The sequence below is a fragment of the Prorops nasuta genome, unplaced genomic scaffold (assembly GCF_024137725.1).
Source record: "Prorops nasuta isolate Cenicafe-Biocafe unplaced genomic scaffold, Cenicafe_Pnas_1.2 PNAS00010, whole genome shotgun sequence".
Taxonomy (NCBI): Eukaryota; Metazoa; Arthropoda; class Insecta; order Hymenoptera; family Bethylidae; genus Prorops; species Prorops nasuta.
This window is the reverse complement of record NW_027116807.1, coordinates 1,103,278-1,123,433: the sequence shown is the minus strand read 5'-3', so window position 1 is coordinate 1,123,433 and position 20,156 is coordinate 1,103,278. Positions and strand designations below refer to the sequence as shown.

The window sequence follows — 20,156 nt, the reverse complement described above, 5'->3', positions numbered from 1 at the left end:
TTGTACAATTTTAGAATAAACACGATCATATTCTAAAATAGAATATTTACAATAAAAAGAAATCTACAACATGAAATCTCCATTCATACTCCTTCTTTTATTAATATAGAAAGTAATAACACTTAAAAATAGATGATTTTATCTTTGTTATAAGTGGATTTATAGCAAATTTACTATGCTATATTATCATGAATTCTATCAATATTTTCTATTTGTCTAATCCTTTTGCAAAGTAGATCCACATGTTCAGCTTCTTCGTCACTTAAATCAACAGGATTATTAGCTGCATAATGACAGTGTGCAGAAATTATTGAATAGTTTAGCTTTTCTAATTTACTCTGTGCCTTTTCTAGTTCTTCCCCATCGCATATAAACTATAAAATAGCAAGTAAGAGTTGAGAAGAAAAATATTCAGATAAATATATGTTTTTTCAATTGTAAGAGACTTTACCTTTAAATATTTTTTATTGTTGATTTCAACTTCATCTACATCTCTTGCTGACACATTAATTGCATCTTCCATGGCTGTATTTAAATCTTTTGGTTCTGTCATTACAACACCAGTATAATCGAATAAAGCCAAAATAGAAGAGTCTGATAGTTTGGCACTGGAAAATTTCCAATAAATTGTTTACACAAAAAGACAAGAATATATGGTAAGGGTTTAGAGATGAAGTTAGAAGATTTGAAAAGAATACTTACTTAAATTTTTTAATAATGTTTTGTAATGTTTGTTTTTGCCATTGAAATTGTTCTGAATGAGTTTCAATTATTAATACTGTGTTGTAAGGTCCTAAAATAGTTAGTATTCTTGTAATGGAACTTTCTTTTGAGTTTGAAGAACTAGCCTTTTCCAGGACTTTTTTGATCGAAGATAATGGCATGTTGGCTTTTTTAGCTTGCTCAATTATCCTTGCAAGCGTTCTGTTGTCTTCGGGCTTAGGAGATCCATGTTCTGTTAAGGATAATATTAATTAAAAATTATTGTTACATAAATATTTCACTAAATGCAATATTAATGTCAAGCCTAGTAATGTGATAAGCGAACAAAATTATTTATTAAATTTGCTTTAATTTATAAACTGTACTGCATACTAAAAGTAACACTGACAATTTACCTGCTATTGCTATTTTCATCTGTGCACTAAAATTTTTAAATAATGCGGATCTTTCTAAATCTTTTGCTTCCTTTATATGTTTAATATTTTGCCATTTACTGTGACCTGCATGCCGCTTGCTTTGAAGTAAACAAACTTGCAGATTTTTGTAATATTTTGCAGAACGAATGAAATTTTTGATTAGCATTTTATAAAATAAAAATTAAAGATTTTAAAAGTAGCATATCATTTTAAGGTTATGTTTAATTTGTCAGTGGCTGGCTTATAGCGCCGTGACGGTCTAGCAGTACACACACACTAACCAATTTTCCCATGGTGTGCTGCTACTGGTGAAACAATTTTTAAAAATCATATACCTAATTGATACAGCTGTTTTTAAAATTTATTATTTCATTTATAAGAGAACAATTTGATTTCTTCAATTTTATAATTTTATTCATAATTATAAGAATATTCGGCAATGATATAGTTATCTACTGTCGATACAGATATATGCATTCTCCTGCTGCTCATTATATATATTAAAGGTCGTGCTCTATTCGGAATTCACAAGACTGCGAATATCGTTCCATTTTCTTTTAATGCTTCAATTTACCAAAGATGTACGATATTCACAGTATTAGTAGCGAGTTTTGAAATCATGGTTAAGTGTGTGTACTTGATACCACTACCGATGAGGAAAAATTTGATTTACCGACAATCGGTATTTATCTGGCCTCATCTCTAGAAACCTCTAAACAACTGTTTACCTTCCATAGTACTGATAGTCCATAGAAACATAAAGCTTCATTTTTCCGATTTTATCTGACCCGTTGTCCTGAACTGTTTATTTTTCAAGCTGCATTTCGAGTCTTGATATTAATGCCTTTAATACTCATATTTAAGAAAAAGTTTATTTGATATTAGACATGCATTGAATGTTCGATTTGGATCCCAGCCCAATCAATATAAAAATTCCTCGTCGATGTTTATCAGAGTACAATTTTTTAGCAATGAGCCCTCTCTCCCTCGAGTCTTTTTAGAACCTCTCCCCTCCTTCTACATTGCAGAAATAATTGAAACAAAACAAGTAAGTGAATGCATGTTTTCTCATTTTGATAAACTCGTTATTGCAAGAAACCACGTATCACCTCGATGTTATCAAAGTTTTACAATACGTATACATATAGTTGCTCAAGTTTTCATTGTTTAATCCATTTTATTAACGCGATGAAAGAATACTAAAGCAGACAGACAGGTTGGATAGTCTAATTATTTCAGATGTAATTCCAGCATATCGTTTCGTGCATTTATGAGACAGCTGAGCTTATATTGGATTGTAAATTGTAAGTTTAGCAGAATGCAAGTAGCAGATGCGGGTTATCTCGTTCGCGTCGCTTAATAACGTAATGGCATATAACGTTAGGTATAGCATATATATATATATATATATATATATATATATATATATATTCATAGAGTGTATAGCAAGAGCCAACTGTGTGTGCGCGTGTGTGCGCGTACATGGTACGTACCAATTTGAATGATATCCGGGGACCAGAGAAGCCTCGTGAAATCTCGATTGACCTGGAAATTTGAATTGGGAATGCTGGCTGGTAGTGGCAATCGCGCACCATAAGCCCCTCTTTCTCCTTTCTTTCTCATTATATTCTCTTTCGTCCCTTGACTCGCTTGGCCCCGAGCACACACTCACACACGCGCACTACTAACAATCGTCACCCGTGGTGCTCGCCGGACATTTCGCGTAAAAGAAGAAACTACAAACGACGAACCTTGCACCTTATTCGTCTCTCCCTCGAATCTCGTCCTTTCCACACACACACCGAGATATATATATATATCTCTCGATAAGATATAGATACCATAAATAAAACCTGCAGACGCGAAAGGTTGCTCCCATCACCTGGCCAGCTTGGACTCTCGCACTATATATACCTCTTTTTCCTCCACGCTTCCGATCCAACAAATATTAGAAAGCTTAATACGCGTTTTTCCTCCACGAGTTATATATCTATACCCAAACTCTCTTTCTCTTTGCCACCCGCGAGTGCATTATTTTTATCGCTACTTGTATTCCGGAGAAAAGCTCTGATTTCGCAAAAAAAAAAAAGAAAAATGCAGCAAACGGTGTCATTGACCCCATTGGCGATTGCGCGCCGAGATATGATTTAATCAGGCAAAGAAGCTTTAATAAATTGAAGGAAGGAAAGAAGAAGAAGATCTCAATCCTGCGATATAATCAATCTTCTCGCTGCTCTACATCAGTATATACACGTAGTATAGGTAGTCTGGAAGTTGATTTCTTTATCCCCGTTCCGCGAGCTGACATCATTTGCCATCCCCTTGTGCACGGGTTCGCTGACTCACACGCGTGTACCTTATAAGGTAAATTAGATCGAGTCGTGTATATGAAATGCGATGAAACTTGATAAAGTCTTTGTGATAAATTAAATCTTTGCCAGGTTCTTTTTTTTTACTCTCTTTCGCGTCCTTTGGAGATTTTCCCCCTATTCATTCCGGTGCGTTCATATATAGATATTGGAGAGAGCGCGTGTGTATGTGTGCCATGTTGAATTTTACGAGGTAAAGTGTGTACGTACGGGGAAGAGACGGGTGTAGACGGGCGACGTTTAATAAAGGCGTGGGTGGGTGTGCTAGGGGTGCTAGTTAGCGCGACGCTCGGCGCCGACGACGATGTCGCCGTCTGGACGCCTGCCTATGGCCTCTCGTCGACGTCCTTTACCTCCCCTTTTTCTTCATCCTTCGCGCACTTTCATTCCTCCCCCTCCCCCCCCCCCTTCCCTATACGCTCTCTAAACACCCCCTCCGATAATATATATATATAGATCGAGGCTGAATCTATTCCCGTCCACCGCAGCAAATTACATCGACGCGAAATCATTTTCCCCGATATATTGATACGTACGTATATATACATATTTATATATATATATATATATATAGCAATATTCCTCCCTTCTGTCCCGCGTTTGAATTGGTCGAAATGCAAAGGCGCGCCGGGACAATCGCACTCGCGGAGCGAGCCCTCTATAGTGTATATATGTAGCTATTTCCATGCTGCGGAACATGGCAAGTTTACGTCCATTTGTCTCTCGCCCGGCTTTTTATTTTACTTTGTTGAGAATGAATTATTTATGAAGAAGGCGATATAGGTAGAATGAAATTAAATATAAATCTTGCGTCTCTCGCGTACATGTACATGGATATACTTAGATATATATAGGTGCTTGATACATCGATGTGGCATTTCCGTAAGATGGGAATGACGAGATGTCGCAATTGGGATGACCTTGATGTAAGTGCACAATGGTTTTTATCGCGAGATATATTAATTGGCGAAGAAAAACGTGCGGTGCGTTATTCTCAAACGTTTGGCGTTGCTCGCTCGACTCGAGGGATGATTCGCTCGAAAAGGCATTGAGAAGCGTCTCTGTGGAAAATTCTTAAGGGTGCTGCGGGGCCTGCTGCAGAGCGGCGGCTCTCTTGAACGTCGAGGAGCCAGCCAGCATCGCACACAACCTTCAGGAACTTTATTAGCCTTTCCTAATGGGGAGGTTGCACCGCGTGATATCCAGGTTAACATTCGAGGGTGCTAAGAAACATTCATCTCGGTTTCTCTCTCTCTCTTTCTCTCCCGCTCGCTCTCGCTCTCTCATCCGTCGCACCCTTGACGCTCCTACTTCGATCCGACGCGTTCCATCATATTTAGCTAGCAGTAAAGACCTTAATGAAAAGGACCCAAACTCCATGACCGTAAAATCTGTTATATTGCCGGACGGACGCCTAGGAATTTCTTCTCCCTCCTCCACTTCCACCCCAGCCCCTTTTCTTCTTTCGATTCATCGCTATATTCACTGCCACAATCCTGTAATTTACTTTTTATGTATCGATAATTTCATTGTAAATGGAAAGTAAATGTACTGAGATCTTTGGGTCAGGAGTATATTAAAACCTTTGATGAAAACGCGTTTATATATACTCTTTATTCTTTTATTAGTTTTCAGAAGGTATTTATGTACGGTATGTCAAGTGAAATTTCATTGATACAGTGACGTTACTCGATCGTTAAAAAAAGACACTTATTTAAAAATTTTATTGCTCGTACAAAGCGTGCTAGTTACTTTTCCTCTATTTTTTATTTTTTTTTTTCGTACGGAAATGGCCACGTGCGAACAGCCGTTAAACGATGTACATGCATCGTTTATTAACTTAACGATCTCTCATTAAGCTTAACTTTATTGAATGCGCTCAACGTTTCGCAGAGAGGAGAGGAGCAGATGTTTAAAAAATGCAACGATTTGACATTCGGTCTACGCCGCGTCCGCGCCATCCGCGTCACCCGCGCCGCGCCGCGCCGCGCCGTCGCGACGCCAGCTGGCTAATGCACTTTCAAATTGTTCCCAACGCTCGTTTCTAATCGCTCTTTCTGCAATGGGATCGATATAGATTTAAATTAGCCATTATTAATTGGATGAATTTCTTAAGAGAATTTTCTACGTTCAAGTCGAATCTCCTCGTATAATTAAATCACTGTCAATCTTCTTCTACATTTTAATCGTTAAATATCGAATACATGAAATTTCATCTCGTGTTATGGATATAGAACATTTGTAATTCTCTTATGTATATCACAGCTATACAATAACTGTCTCGGAATAACAGTGTACTGGAAGAACCGAACATGATCCATTTTTAAAAGGAGAGCTAAATATGTATCTTGTCGACTGGGGAATTTCGGTGTTTCTCGTTTTTGATAAAAGAAATAAATCTGGAATTCATGTAGAATAAATAGAGTATCGAGCGAGTATTTGGGGAATCTGATCGAATATTTATTATTATTTCATTTTTGTAAGTTTTCGAAGCGAAGGAAAGAAAAAGGGAGGTGGGTATTGTAAAGAGGTCATTCCGTTATAGCTCGGTGTATAAAAGCAGAGGGAACGATATAATTGGCTGGTTGAAAAGTGGCTTTAACACCGGCGAAAAGGTCCATATCGAAGAGGGAGGTTTGACACATGGCGAGTATGCCGCACCTACTCCACATATATATAGATGATAGGAATACGTATGTAGATACGTCAGAGAGACTATCACACGTATGTATACGAGTATACATATATGTGGTATAAGAGTTATTTGAGGATCCAACCACCCCGTCTCTTTTGGATCTCCCAGTAAGATCTTTGCCAAGTCTGGACTTGATATTAGCTGCTTCTTTGAATTCGCCTCGAACAAGACTTGGTCTTTAAGTCGGTCCGGGTAAGGTTAGTAATTTGCGGATTATGGGGTGGAAGCTACGGGCCAAAGTTTGCTCGAACGATAGTATGCACCCTGCCTGTAATTTTCCGCACCCTCTCCAAGCCTTATTTTTCATCTCATCACTTTCCTTCTTTCATCCGAATCTCTCCTCAAGTTCATCATGTTTTACTATCACTCCTACAACTCCCGTCTACTCTACACCACTCTCTCTCTCTCTCTCTCTCTCTCTCTCTCACTCTCACTCTCACTCTCACCCCTTTACCTCATCACTCGGTATTCATTCTTTCGTTTTAGCTCCGGCAATCCTTGATAACAAGCCAGACATTTACTTGGTACATATACATATATATATATATATATATATATATATATATATGTAGAGCGAGAGACCAAGTTTCAATTTTAATAATAATAACTCATCGACTTATTTTCACCGGCATCTTTATCAGCCGCTGCAGTTGGCTGCTATATTGTTTCATTGGATTTTCTTCTTCCCTGATTCATATCCCACGTACTTTATCCTTCTCCAATTTCTCCCCCATCATCGCATTGCTTCATTACTGCCCATTCAACCTACTTCTGCTTCACGATCCCAATCTCTAATAATAATCAACAGCCTCTGCTGATCGAATGGAGGCGAATTTTTCAGCAATACTCCACATTTTTACTTTAGATTTTCGTTATTTACACTCATCTATTTTTCAGATTTCCCGCAATCATCCCTTTCCCTCTATTATCAATATTTATTTTTCTATCCAAAAGTGTATCGCAGAGATGTTGCAAAAATTGGCATTGACCGAATGTTGATAATTTTCTAGAAAAGTGTGAGGAGAGTAGTCCCCTGCTGTACACACACGGATGAAATTGCAATAAGCCAAGACTCGTGTGTCGTTGATGAATTTCTTTCCTCTAAGTAAATTCATAATAAATAAATCTGTCAGTCGGTTGATTCGATTCATCTTTCCTTATCATTGGTTATTCTTCATTGAGTGTAGTATCTAGCTCCCCCGAGTCGTAAGATTGAGCCTTGCGCGTTGGTTGCTTTACCTCATCTTGCCACTCCGAGATCATGCTCGTGGGGGAGTTTTTCATTTCGACATGCCAGTAACCTGTTATTTGCCCGGCAGCGAAAGATACACCAGCTTTGATAGTGAATTACGGTGTATTCTCGGTTTGCAATTCTCTCTTTCTTACATCGCCATCTCGGCCTCGCCCTCGCCTCGCCCTCGCCTCGCCTCGTCTCGCCTCATTCGTTCATAACGCGCCGACCGCTGCCACGCAGTCCTCTTCAGTTCAGATTTCAGAGTATCTGCTCCTCTCTGATTATTACTCGCTATAGCTTTCTTCATTTTTAGCCCTCTGCCTACGTACATCTCGTTCCATCGTTCCTGCTGCCCTCTCGATGATTAAAAAGAATAAAAACTCCTTCTTCCCCCCTATTCTAACGTGCAAATATCAAATACACAATTTTAGCAAGAATATATATTAATTCCATTGGAGTATATTACTCATCGAATTGATTTTCAATAAAACATTGTAGCGAGAGCATTCACGCGAAATATATATATGTGTGCCTGCTCGTAGTTTAAGGCGAATAGAAAAATTGTTAGATTTTCCCATGCTTATATAGCGAGAGATGGAGGATACCAGTGTATATCGTGCAATTTGAAATTATATTTGTCGATATTCTCCCTGCTATACTCGATACGAAACTCGGCATTGTTCTTTATATCTGTCAGCTTGCGTTTCGTTGTTCGATTTATATCTCTAATACACCTAACCGGAAATTATCGATCACACCCACATAGGACAGGCAGTTGTAGGAGAGCAGGAGCTTCCCTTTGGACAAGGCTTCTCGTTGATTTTACAAAAACACTCTTTATTTTCGAATGGCTCGAATGGCTCAACGGTGCATTATTGTTTCTCGATAATCTCATTTTTCACGCTAAAATTAATCACCGAGATGGATAGATTCTCCTAGATCAGATAGCTTTGTTAGAATTGCCAGTGTAGACGATTTTTCCAGTCAACGAGGAAGAAGCTTCGATCTTTTCTTTAAAAGGTATATAGGTATATATATATATTTATAAGAGTCGTCGAGTAACGCGAAAAGTCTCGGACGAATTTATTTGTACTTTCATCTAACGCAACGTGCTATATATAGTACTAAAATACTTTACTACACAGTTTCTTTCGTTGGAGAGAGAAAGAGAGGAGAAACAAAAAAAAAAGAAAAAAGAATGATTTTTCTAAATAATCTATGAAGAAGGAAGAGCGAGATAGAGTATAAAGATGTTACATAAAAGAGTGCAGCATAAAAAGGTAGCGACATAACATTTTTATATATAGTTTAACAGCATTTGATCCTGAAGGGGGAGTATGCTTCTATCAATTTTCGAGAGATTATCTTTTGTAAGGATCGCGGAGCCAGTAAACTGAGCTACCCCATACCTATGGAAGCTTATGTTCATCGCAAGTACCCTAAGCAGGGTAACGGTATAGGTTTTCCACCCCGCGGCTCGGCACTGACTGGGGTGGATATTTTTTGCCCGATATCAGGAGCAGGCTTTTTTCGCGCTCGTTTCCGTTGTCGCGCAAATAGATCGCATTTAAGGGCACTCAGCACGCAGCGAGCGGCGGCCATTTGTGGAGAGTCGAAAAGCCGCGGGATGCATATAGTGCGACATTACCGGCTTCCTCCTTAACCTCTTACCTCTCTCTCTCTCTCTCTCTCTCTCTCTCTCTTGCAATAACGATACGCCGTGCGGTGCGGCGCCGCCTCGGAAAACACAGCCGAGCCAATCTCCCCAAGGACGCAACTATATCGCTGTAGTAGTGTGGTACTCTTCTACTTGTTCTCTCCGCGGGAGAGCATCGATTTTTCTTATTAACGCGCGCGCGCGCCGGAACAATCGTCTCTGCCGGATCTGCCAGATGCGATTATGCCAAAGAACCCCACTAATCGGAAATCACTATACTCTTTCTCTCTCTCTCTCTCTCTCTCTCTCTTTCGTCACTCGTGCAATCTACTTATTCTCTACTCACTTTACACTTCTCCTACAACCAATTCGAAACTACTCACGCGATGCAATCCGTACTGAGAAACCGGATATTTCTTTCTTCTCTCTCTCTCTCTCTCTCTCTCTATATATATATATATATATAATCTCTCATTGTCGATAGAAAATATCCTATTCGATGATATAGCTAACAACTTATCGCGCCTTCCACCTTATATTTCACGCGTTGCAGCGAACAATGCAATCGCGAATAACTTTTGTGTGCTGCGGGTACTTTAGATCTTGCTGAGAGGGTATAGCTGGAGGAAAATTTTAGCAAATTTACTTGCATTCGTTGCTTTCATAATTTTTGTGAGAACTCTGCGACGCTTTTGAGCTTTACGGCCGAAAGCACAACGGTACAAAGCTTCGAGTCGAGTCAAAGTATTCTGAAAAGCTATAGTCTACTTAATATTTATTATATATTTATATTTGTGTGTAGACCTTAAGTATACGACTCGTGACTTTGTACCGTTTAACATATGGCTGTTAGTGGAGCTTGTAGTTATCGAGTAAATAGTCCAGGTTTATATTAAAATAAAGAAATATCGGAACTTATATTCAGGTAAATCAAAACATGTATATTATTGTGTCAGTGCAATGGCGTAGCTAGTATGTAAACAAGAGGTTGGTCAAATTCTAGGGATTTTTATTCGATACATTAAATTATGCATGTGACATTATCTCGTCATCTTTGCTTTAAGATTAAATTGATTTTCGATCAAGACTCTGAGAAACATTATACGTATCTGTAGCAATTTTTAAAGCTAGAGAGAACATAGATTCTCGAGTTAAAATTTTCCCAGACATTTTTCCTACTTACTATACCCTTGGATCGATTCGTTTGCCTCGATTCGCGAATTTTTCAGTTTAGATGTTTACAATATATTATTAATGTGCACGAGAAACGCGTATACCTACGAATTTATTAATCATCCTAGCTCTCGAGCATTTAATCGATCCTCGGCTCCATTAGCTCAATCACTTTGATTCAATCTTTCCACGGCTTCATCTATCACGCAATCTTGATTACACTTTGAATCGTGCAGCTCTTATCCTGCTTCGCAACATTGACTGCTGGAATTAATAATAATATTCTTGGAAGCCTTCGATCGGAGACGAGGAATTGTGCAGTTTGTTTTCAGAAATATAAAACTTTGAAAAGTACAAAATTTGAGAATCCGAGGGAAGCGGGGGCATTGCGAGTTGTTGAATTAAAGGGGGAGGATCACAAGTAGAGTTCTTATAATATACACGCTGATATGAAAAGAGGACGCGTGTTCGGAAATAATGGGACAGGAGGAAATTTCTTTGGAGAAAAGGAGTGTACGGGCTTTGCAAAAAGGGGGGAAAAAAGAGTGACAAATTGTGGGATCGGTCGTGTAAAGCGGGGTAGGTGGGGGACAAATCGGTGGAATTGAAAAATAAGGTTAATTCGCCGGGACTACGGGGGTGCATTAAGAGCGGGCAGAGAGAGTACAGCACGATCGTCTCGTACTAAAAGAAATCCGTGTATATATATATATATATATATATATATTGTAAGAGCGACACCCTGGCGCCCATCGCAGCGAGAAACTCCCTCTCGTTTCTCTCTCCTCTCGATATACCTGACCCTACCCCTTAAACTCCTCTGCAAATCCCACCAAGCCCAATAGCCGTCGATTTGCCATGTAACGAGTGTTACACGATAGATTTGCACGCTGATGAAAATCCTGCGAATCGAATATCCAAAAGGTAAATCAATTTTAAATCGATGCTCCGCGCTTTATTAATTTCTGCATATATCAATCAGTTTGCTCATCTACCGTTTCAGTAAAAGTATAAAGTCGTTTATCAAAACTTTTTTTCTTTTTTCACATTACTGCGTATTGTTCAATCAGTACTGTGTAAAAGGAGAGGGGGGGGGGGGTTAATTCTTTTAAACGTGTACTTTTAACTCTTTGATTCTTTACTTTATCGATAAAAATTATACTGTATGTAGTTTTATATATATAGATATAAAAGCGTGGGAGAATATTGTTAAAATGAGATAGGTGCAGTAGGAGAGAAGCCCGAAGAGGGATGAAATGGTGGGTATTGATTGCACACAGCTCGCTGCCTCTCGCTCTTCTTCACTATTCATGCTGCATGCATGTTCGTGTTTGCTAAGCTTCAATGTGTTCGCATAGTTACACGGGTAAAGCTGCATAGGTGCACGCCTGAAGACACGTACTTAGAGCCACCTTGCACCCTAAAGCAGCGAACGTGTCAGCTTGACGCGCGCTTTCCGCTATCCCAATAATCGTATACTGCACAACTTGCACACTCTCGTAAATATAGAATAATGTATGAAAGGATTTCTATCTTGTGTTTTCATTCACGAGAATTATTCCTGCGATATAGATATACACTGTACAGTTTCTCGAGAAAATTTCTTCCAAGAGTGTATATATATATATCTGAGCTTTTTAGGAGAAAAAACAATGTTTTTGTTTAACGCTTTGGTTGATGCTAGTTCTACTACGGGGGTTGATGGAACACGCTGAATTTACTAAAAGAGATTTAACTTGAAATCCTGCAGTGTCTTTGAATACAAATCTGGCGATCTTGAGAGAGAGAGAGAGCGAGAGAGCCAGCTGACATTGTGTGGGTATCTTTAGGAATGTTGCCAGATGCCAGATTGCCATTATTTCCATTATATTTACGCTGTATTCTCTCCTTTGCACAATGGAACTACACGGAATTTAGTAGGATTGTGTATTAAGATCTGGCAACACTCAAGATCTCTTAGATTTCACGCTAAAGGGGAGCCTGACTTTCAAATCCGCACTTCCATTATCATTAAATATAAATATATCTTTAAAAGTGGCAGTATCGAATATTACCTGCAAAAAAGTCTGCCTATAGATAACGTGTATCGTCGAATATTACTTATGCAAAATGTTGTTTCATTGAATTTTATTTTAAACGCACATTCAAATGTATCACGCTTGAAAATAACCAAACGGAGCTTTATGGATCAATTTACTATTGCTGCAAATGCGTGTATTTATCAAGTGCCAAAATCAACAAGAAAGTTTCCCACTTTCGAGAACAATAAACCTCGATACTATATATATATACACGCACACTCTCTGCTATAGTTGTACCATAAGCACTGCAATGGGACGGGATCGACGTACGTTTTCTGTCACAGCTGTGCAGCAGGATTAGCTGGATCATTTGAAACTTTGAATACTAACCGAGAAAACCTATATTCACACACACACACACACACACACACGTACATAGCGCACGTTCTAATCAATATTCTTTTCATTAGCATTTATACCTCGTGTCTTTCGTACTTTGTACAAAAAATTTCTCGAATAATAATTGCAAGTATTGGACAAATTGTTCCATGAAATTCTTGGCTGTGTGTATAAAGAAAAAAAAAGAGGAGAAATAATCAGGCTCGGGGTTTTTTTTCAAAAGGGAAAAGGGTGACGCTATGAAAGCGGGCGTTCGTATACGTGAAAATGTTGAGAATAATTACTCGAGTGTTAGTGGCCTACTTACACGGTCTTTTGACCCTATTCGATCTTTCTTGAATCCCTTTCCAACGCGCTCTCTTCAACACAGATTCCTCAGGAGCAGCAGCTCCCTCTCTCTTGATTGGAGGCCTCTTTTTGCTTCTCCCTCAGCATAGTTACCTCCATCAGCTTTATTCCTATGTCAGACACCGCTGCTGATTTTCTCCCTTTTCTTATCTTTATTTTTAAATACCTCCTTCATTTTATATCAGCAATTTTCTCTCTTATTAATTTTTCTACTTTTCTCCAACAGACCTTTCGCTTCTCTTAATTTTTCCTCTCGAGTTTCGCATAATTTTTATATATTAATGTAATTAACCGTTTCTTTTTTTTTCACATCATTATGCGACAAAGGTTGCTATCTTGTATATGTGTATAGTAGAAGGGCGCAAAGTGTCCGAATATCCGTTTCTTCTTTGTTGACCTTTATCGTGTTGTATTCGATTGACCAGGGTCGAAAAAGCCAACTCGTCCTTCAGAGAAATTGGTCTCTCTCGGCCGAATTTCGACAGTTCCCTTATTGTTCTCCATCTCTGATCAATTCAGCTGCTCTCTATCACGCGTCGATGATAATCGAATTGTCCCGCTTGTACGGAAGCCGAAATGACGATGTGTCGAAATCAGAGGCGGCCGTGTTGGGACGTAATTTCATTAGCGGCGCTAATTTAATCGCGGCGTGTGCCATACGATAATTTCGTAGCCGCTGTTTAATATTATCTGCCTATTCTAATGTAATAATTGTATAAAATAATCGTGTTATTACTGCTATAATTTATTCCAAAAGAATTTTCACCGTGAATCGGCTAGTTGCAATAGAATCCTATCTATGTATATGTATATACACATGACGATAAAAATTAGAATAATTACAAGTGTACGCAGGTTAGAAATGTAAAAATAGAGAAATGGGGTAAATATATATATATATATATAGGAACTGAGTTATATTGGAAGAAGGAAAGGGGGAGGGGGGGGGGGGTAATATCATCTGTTGCTTCGAGCTGGTACCAACAAGTGGTATCAGTGGAAATTTAAGGGGTCGAGAAAACTCGGGTGGCACGCCCCACTATTTCGAAGCTCTTGACGAAACTGCAGGCGAGACGTGGGATAGGGAGGAGGGGGAGGTAATGGAGGGAGAGAATTCTGAAAGTTCCGGGCTTTAATTGTGTTCCGGAAAGAGCCCCGACAAGATCCACTCGGACTGGATATCCGGTCCGGCTTAATGGTCCGCGAGAAAAAAGAGCGGAGCTCGTCTACTTGGCTCAGTTGGCAGAGGCTGCGGCTGCTGGCTCCGCCTGCTGAAATAGTCCGCAAAATTATTTGCCCTAGCTGCCACGGCACGCTTCCTAGTTTCTCTTCTACGCCACTTTTCTTCCAAATGAAATGTTCCCCATAGCCATTGATACTCTCTACTTCTTCTTCTTCTTCTTCTTCGTGCAGGAGCCAACCATCTCTGTCCAATCCTGCCCCTTACTCCACACACATATTTCCTCATGGTACCTACTTATTCTTTACTCTCGCTTTATAGCTTCTCTCTCTCTCTCTCTCTCTTCCTTTATCCCCCGTAAAGGAACTCTGCACTGCTTCGATATTCCCTATACATATATACATACAGGATGTTTCTCTCGATTCACCCTGGAAGGTGAGTGGTAAAAATTCATCGATCCTCGTAAATACGTAAGAGATTTGAATTTTTGTCGCAGGACCAATATATTCCGAGGGTACTTATTCTATTCGGAGCCATAAAGATCTTGAGGAAAGAATTGATACCTCTCGCTCCTAGGTGGAATTAACGAAGACATTTTTGCGTTGGTTCTTCAAGGTGATTTAAGAGTGAGAGATATGTACCATTCGTTATTCTCCTTAATTTTAAACGTCCCTCTTGTACAAAATTGGCGATACTTCAGGTCACACTGCTTCCCCATACATGCATACACATATATATGTACAGGTAATGGCGCTCGCATTGTTTTTCATCGGAACTCTCAGCGTACTTTTGGACAAACGCGCGTTTCAACAGCTGTGTCAGCAGCATTCGCACTTGTGCTCTTATATGCACATGTACATATACGGCTATATCTATAGCGATTACTGGCGCGTGCGCCAATATCGAGGTTCGAGCAGCCACGAAACGAGGAAACGCGCGCTGGGCCATGTAGTAACACTAAAATTCATTAAGGTTTAATTTGCCATCGTGATATTTACCGGCGCGACGATATTAATAGAGCAAGATACACGCCATAGCTCGCCTGTCCTTTTTGCTTATTTCCACCTGCTGAATAATGGTCCATGAGTTATTTACGATGACTGCGCCGTAAACTATGCCCGGCTGAAAACCAACGTCCGCGTTATGATCTTTTCTATATGTATATATAATAGAGGACAATGCGTTGTTAAAATAGCGCACTGCAAGGAGACTCGCTATCGCTTATGCTTATTTGCATATATGCTGAATAATAGGCTGACGGATTATTTATGATCGTCGCGGGATAATTCGCGCGCTATGGTCACTTACAAATATATCGCCCGTGTGCGCATCATTAGAATTCATATACTACACGCTCATCGGTAATTATATTATAATGCGCCTGTAGAGGTCTCTCTCACGCGTTGAAAAAAACTCTCCCTACACAGTTTTCCCCTTAAAACCTTAACGAGCTTCTCAAAAAACATCTTAATGAACGGGCGTATTATAATTTATGGACTTGTTGGCGGGGCGAGAGAGTGATAGTGGTTTTTGGGGGGGGGGGGGGGGGTGGGAGGAGAGGGGAGGGGGGGGGGGGGTAAATTTGCGCGTATACGAATTATTGTCCATTCGAGTATAAATACAAGTGAGCGTTTGCGAGCGGTATATGGGCTGTGGCTTTGTTAATTGGTATAGCTATACATATGCAAGAGCATTCGTGGTCAAATTTATTTTATCATATCGAGTTATTCCAGGAGCATCCATTATTTCGAGTGCTAACATTTTGGAATTTTTATTGGGTTATGGGATATGCAATTGCGGAAGAAAAAGGGCATTTGATCGTTAGAAAAAAATAGATATCGAATGAGTGAGCATGGTAAATAATTGTGGATCTTTGGATGGAATACAAATGAAAGGTGTTAGAAGATATAAGCGATCGTGTTCTAAATTAATCATGAAGCGCTTATGCGGGTGATGTCATTCTAGTCCTGGCTTCGAATTGCTGATACAATAAAGCACGTATCGGTCTATACGTGCACGGCGTGTTATCTCTGTACCGTTTGCTCGAATTTAATTCGAGGAGGAGCATCAAACGCCAATTGACGAGTCTCTCGATAGAATCCTAGAAAATATAGAATATTATGCGAAATTCTTTATAGGGTTAATGATAATATCACTTAGAGCCCTGAATACTTGATTTATCCTCATGAAATATTTAACTCCCGTCCTCTCTCCATAATAATGATGATACATTCTATATAAATTGCATCTATTAGACTTTCCTGATAAATTGAACGCTTTATTCAAATTTTCTCATTCGATATTACGTACACCGGTGTCTGTGTGTGTGCGCTGAGTAATGAAAAACCTCTATTGCTTTCATGCATGTTAAACTTATGTTTAATCAAAGGAAGCATAGCGAGGGATTTCTGTAGTTTGGCCAAGCAATTTTGAGGTCACGCGTATAATAGAATGTGTATTCCTTGGTAAGCATCATGTGCACAGTGTTCAGGTATGTCTACATGATTTGCAACAGTATTATCAAACACACCTTCGAATCCCCGTATACGTTCGTAATACACATCCACTTGCTCAAATTCACTCGTATCTACATATATGTGTGCATGATTTGCACCGATATTACGAAATTCACGTGTACAATGTTTACGTGTATCGGTGTGATACAGCCAACTGAAATACCATCACAAGCTCTCTCAGCCCCTAAGCATATTCATTCCGAGTCAATTGAGTCAAATGAGTCAATTGAATTTAGCCAGACTATATAGCTGCACCAAATATCGCACTAACTGTACATAGCATGTATATATATATATATATATATACTTATATACCGGAGCATTGTAAACGTTGCTCTCGAGTCTTTCCGAGTAGCTCCCTGCACACGAATCTCGCGAGAGAAATGGTCGTCGAGCGTGTATCGCCATAGAGTAGGTCGTCCGAACTCTCTGTGTAGAGAAGAAGATGCTCGTTTGCAGAGTTTCGTGTGATTTTTGTGGTTTGCTATTATTTCGATACACCTGAAGGAGAGAGAGAGAGAGAGAGAGAGAGAGAGGGATGTTGATGCCGGTGCGCCAGAGAGATACGCGTAATTGTGGCGAATATAGTAGATACTGTTTGTGTGTGCGTGTGTGTGTGTGTGTAGGTGGTGGGCAGAGGATGCAGGCAAGTGTGCTGCGTTTGGTATAGGAAGTGGGATATGGCGGCGGGCAAGGAGGATCGAATGTGGTTGCAGTAGCGACCGCGCGAGATGAAACGTTAACGCAGCACCCTGAAGCAGCCAGCGTGCGTTACGAGGGAAAGGGGGAGTAGGGGGGAGGTTGGGTTAGGTTCGATAGCGGCGCAGTCGCGGTGCAGAGGTCTGCTACCTCCACCTCCGTTTAGCCGGCCATCTTGTGTGCCGCATCCCCTCGCCCTCGCCCTCCCGTTCGCGCGCACCGGAAGCATAGTGGGGGCAGGATATAACCGTTCCTGGTATCGAACTGCGCTTCAGTAAGCATGCACAGTACACACAGAGATCGACAGTTTTTCCACGAAATTCCTCGACTTGTTCATCTGGAATCTGTCGATACCGATAGGATCCTGCACCGAAATCAATTCTGTTCCGAGTGTGTGAGAACACTTCCGCTTTCTAGAGATCTCGAGGACCCTTGAAATTTTTCCCGCGTACCCCTCGCCCCCCCCCCCCCTCTCTAATCGTATCTTATTTTCATGCCTTGCGATCACGTTTCATTGTGAATTCAGCAGCAGCGTTCTCGCTTCGATCGTCCATTCACGCTTATCGTTCGACTCCCATTGTTTGCGCTCTATTAGAAACGGTCAATAAGGCCTAGCTCTATTGACAATTGCGTAATTAGAGCCCCGACTGGCCAAGCCCAAATAACGACCGCGCAAAAGCAACAAGTCCACTATGCCAATCAATGCTCCTCGTGCCGCGCTCTCTATTTAGCCACGCTAATAAGCTTATCTTTAAACACCTATGCTTTAACGGTCGCCTATTATCTTGCTTCATTTTTCCAGCAATCTTCCCCTCCCTCTCTCCACTCGCAATTCTAATTACATAAGCTTTGACACTTTTAGATTATCTATATATTAAAGTCATATAGCATATTTTATCAGCTCGAATGTTTCATGCTTTTGTAATATCTGCATGTACATACGATATTCCACTGCAGCTTCTCGTTTCGTACTTTGTGCAAGCTCCAGGCATAATATTCGTTCGTCGATAGTACTGCGCTTGCTATGCGAATATATCTACTAGTGACGCGCGCGAAGGTAGCTTTTTCGAAGCTCGAGTCTCCAACGAAGTGACCTTGCGTTGCATGGCGCAGCACGAAGGACGATGCTCCTAGGCAAAAGCCTATGGGATCTGTGCTCTCTTTATCTCTACAATCTATTAAATAACAATAAATTTCGAATACTGGCACTCTGTGTATTATTCTCACTGGCTTAATTAGGTTTTCAGCCTCCGGAACCGGTCAAACGGTAATGTCATTCGCTTCCATTTATTTCTAACAAATTTCTCCCTTGATCACCATGTAATATTCGGAATACCAATGTAAAATAGCCAGTCGCTAATGCGCATTGTAAATATACAAAGCGAACGTAGGACTCGCATTTAACTAATTAATGCGTATTTATAGTCGGAATTTAGTTTATTTTGCATAACGACTAGTCACGATAGGCTAATGATTTCATTGGACATTTTGTTTATATTGGGAATGTAATATTTTGATCCTGGCTTGTCCCTTATTGGCTCTCTCTCTCTCTCTCTCTCTCTCTCTCTCTACCTGTTGCTCGTTAATTTCATAGAAATCGACTTTACCGACCGACGTGGCAAGCCCTGTCGTGTGTAAACGTGTGTCTGATAGAGATAGCTTTAAACTTTTCTCGTAAAGTTGGAATAGGCTGAACGTGCGGTTAGCTTTTGCGGCTCCTGCATCGGAGCACATTTGCCGATAGTAGAGATGATTAGCGCTATTTCCATAGGATATATTTCAACTAGCTATATACACTCGGCACATCTTATAAAACCAAATCACTGTCGATCTATCGTTATTACACTCGGAAATACAATAATCCGAATATTTCTTCGTTTTTGCTCATTTTCAGTAATTAATATTTCGTCGATAAACCCTATAGGCAGGCTTTAATTGCACGTTTAATTTAATTTCAGTATATTAATACATTTAATACATTAGTTAATGTACTCAATTTGAGTTTTCATTACTCACAAATAATTGGTAAATCGTTCTTCATTTGCATCCAAGTTTCTCAATTAGTTTCAATTTTGTTTATTAAGCAAAGCAGTGGAGAAGTTTCCAAGTTCAGGAAGCGAAAAGTTATTATTGAGGAGCAGTTAGTTGATGGGATCTTACACCCTCTCTCTGATGCTCCGCTCGCCGAGTTACAAGCTTATCTCGTGGGTGAAAGCAGAAAACAAGAACGTTCCAGGCATTTACCACGTTCGACTTTAACTTGTTGCTTGAAATTCCAATCCTCCAAAGATTTCCACTCATAAAGCACATATTGCTCTCTCCCTCCTAACAAACAGTCTATATTAATATTCTCCAAGACCAAACGAAGCGTTTGCTTTATTTTTACTCGGATCCTCTCTCATTTAATCACTGGGCGCTCGCGCGTTGTGGCAAATGGAGCTACGCTGCATATATATATATACATAAGATATAAAAGTGCGAGAACGTGTCGTGGAAAAATCTCTCTCTCTCCACCCTGATGTTACATTATTTACACGGCTCTTTTTATACAACGTTATATCCATATTATAATTTTACTGCACATGCCAGTAAAAATGAGAACCTGCAAAAATCAAGTTCATTGACCTCAATTCTGCGCGAGATTATTTCATTATTAAAACAGTCATTTTTGCAAAATATTTTTTTAAGTATTTTTTACTTTGTATAACGAGGAAGCATGACCATGA

At 39.8% G+C, this 20,156-nt stretch overlaps 1 protein-coding gene across 1 annotated transcript; it reads right to left on the bottom strand.

Annotated features, from left to right (window-relative positions):
* Window positions 1-173: 173 nt before the first annotated feature.
* Window positions 174-1,546, bottom strand: LOC136776662 (translational activator of cytochrome c oxidase 1). The gene is made up of 4 exons (XM_066732375.1): window positions 1,119-1,546; window positions 703-955; window positions 452-608; window positions 174-374 (listed from the first exon to the last, which is right to left on the bottom strand). Exons 1-4 carry the CDS (start codon window positions 1,303-1,305, stop codon window positions 174-176), a joined length of 798 nt encoding a protein of 265 aa, XP_066588472.1. The 5' UTR covers window positions 1,306-1,546.
* Window positions 1,547-20,156: the final 18,610 nt, after the last annotated feature.

Excerpts from the sequence above, each read along its gene's own strand:
- LOC136776662 (XM_066732375.1), bottom strand. The coding sequence starts at position 1,305 with ATGCTAATCAAAAATTTCATTCGTTCTGCAAAATATTACAAAAATCTG. Across the intron at positions 956-1,118 it reads GATGAAAATAGCAATAGCAG|AACATGGATCTCCTAAGCCC; the intron begins GTAAATTGTCAG and ends TATCCTTAACAG. Across the intron at positions 609-702 it reads AACATTATTAAAAAATTTAA|TGCCAAACTATCAGACTCTT; the intron begins GTAAGTATTCTT and ends GAAATTTTCCAG.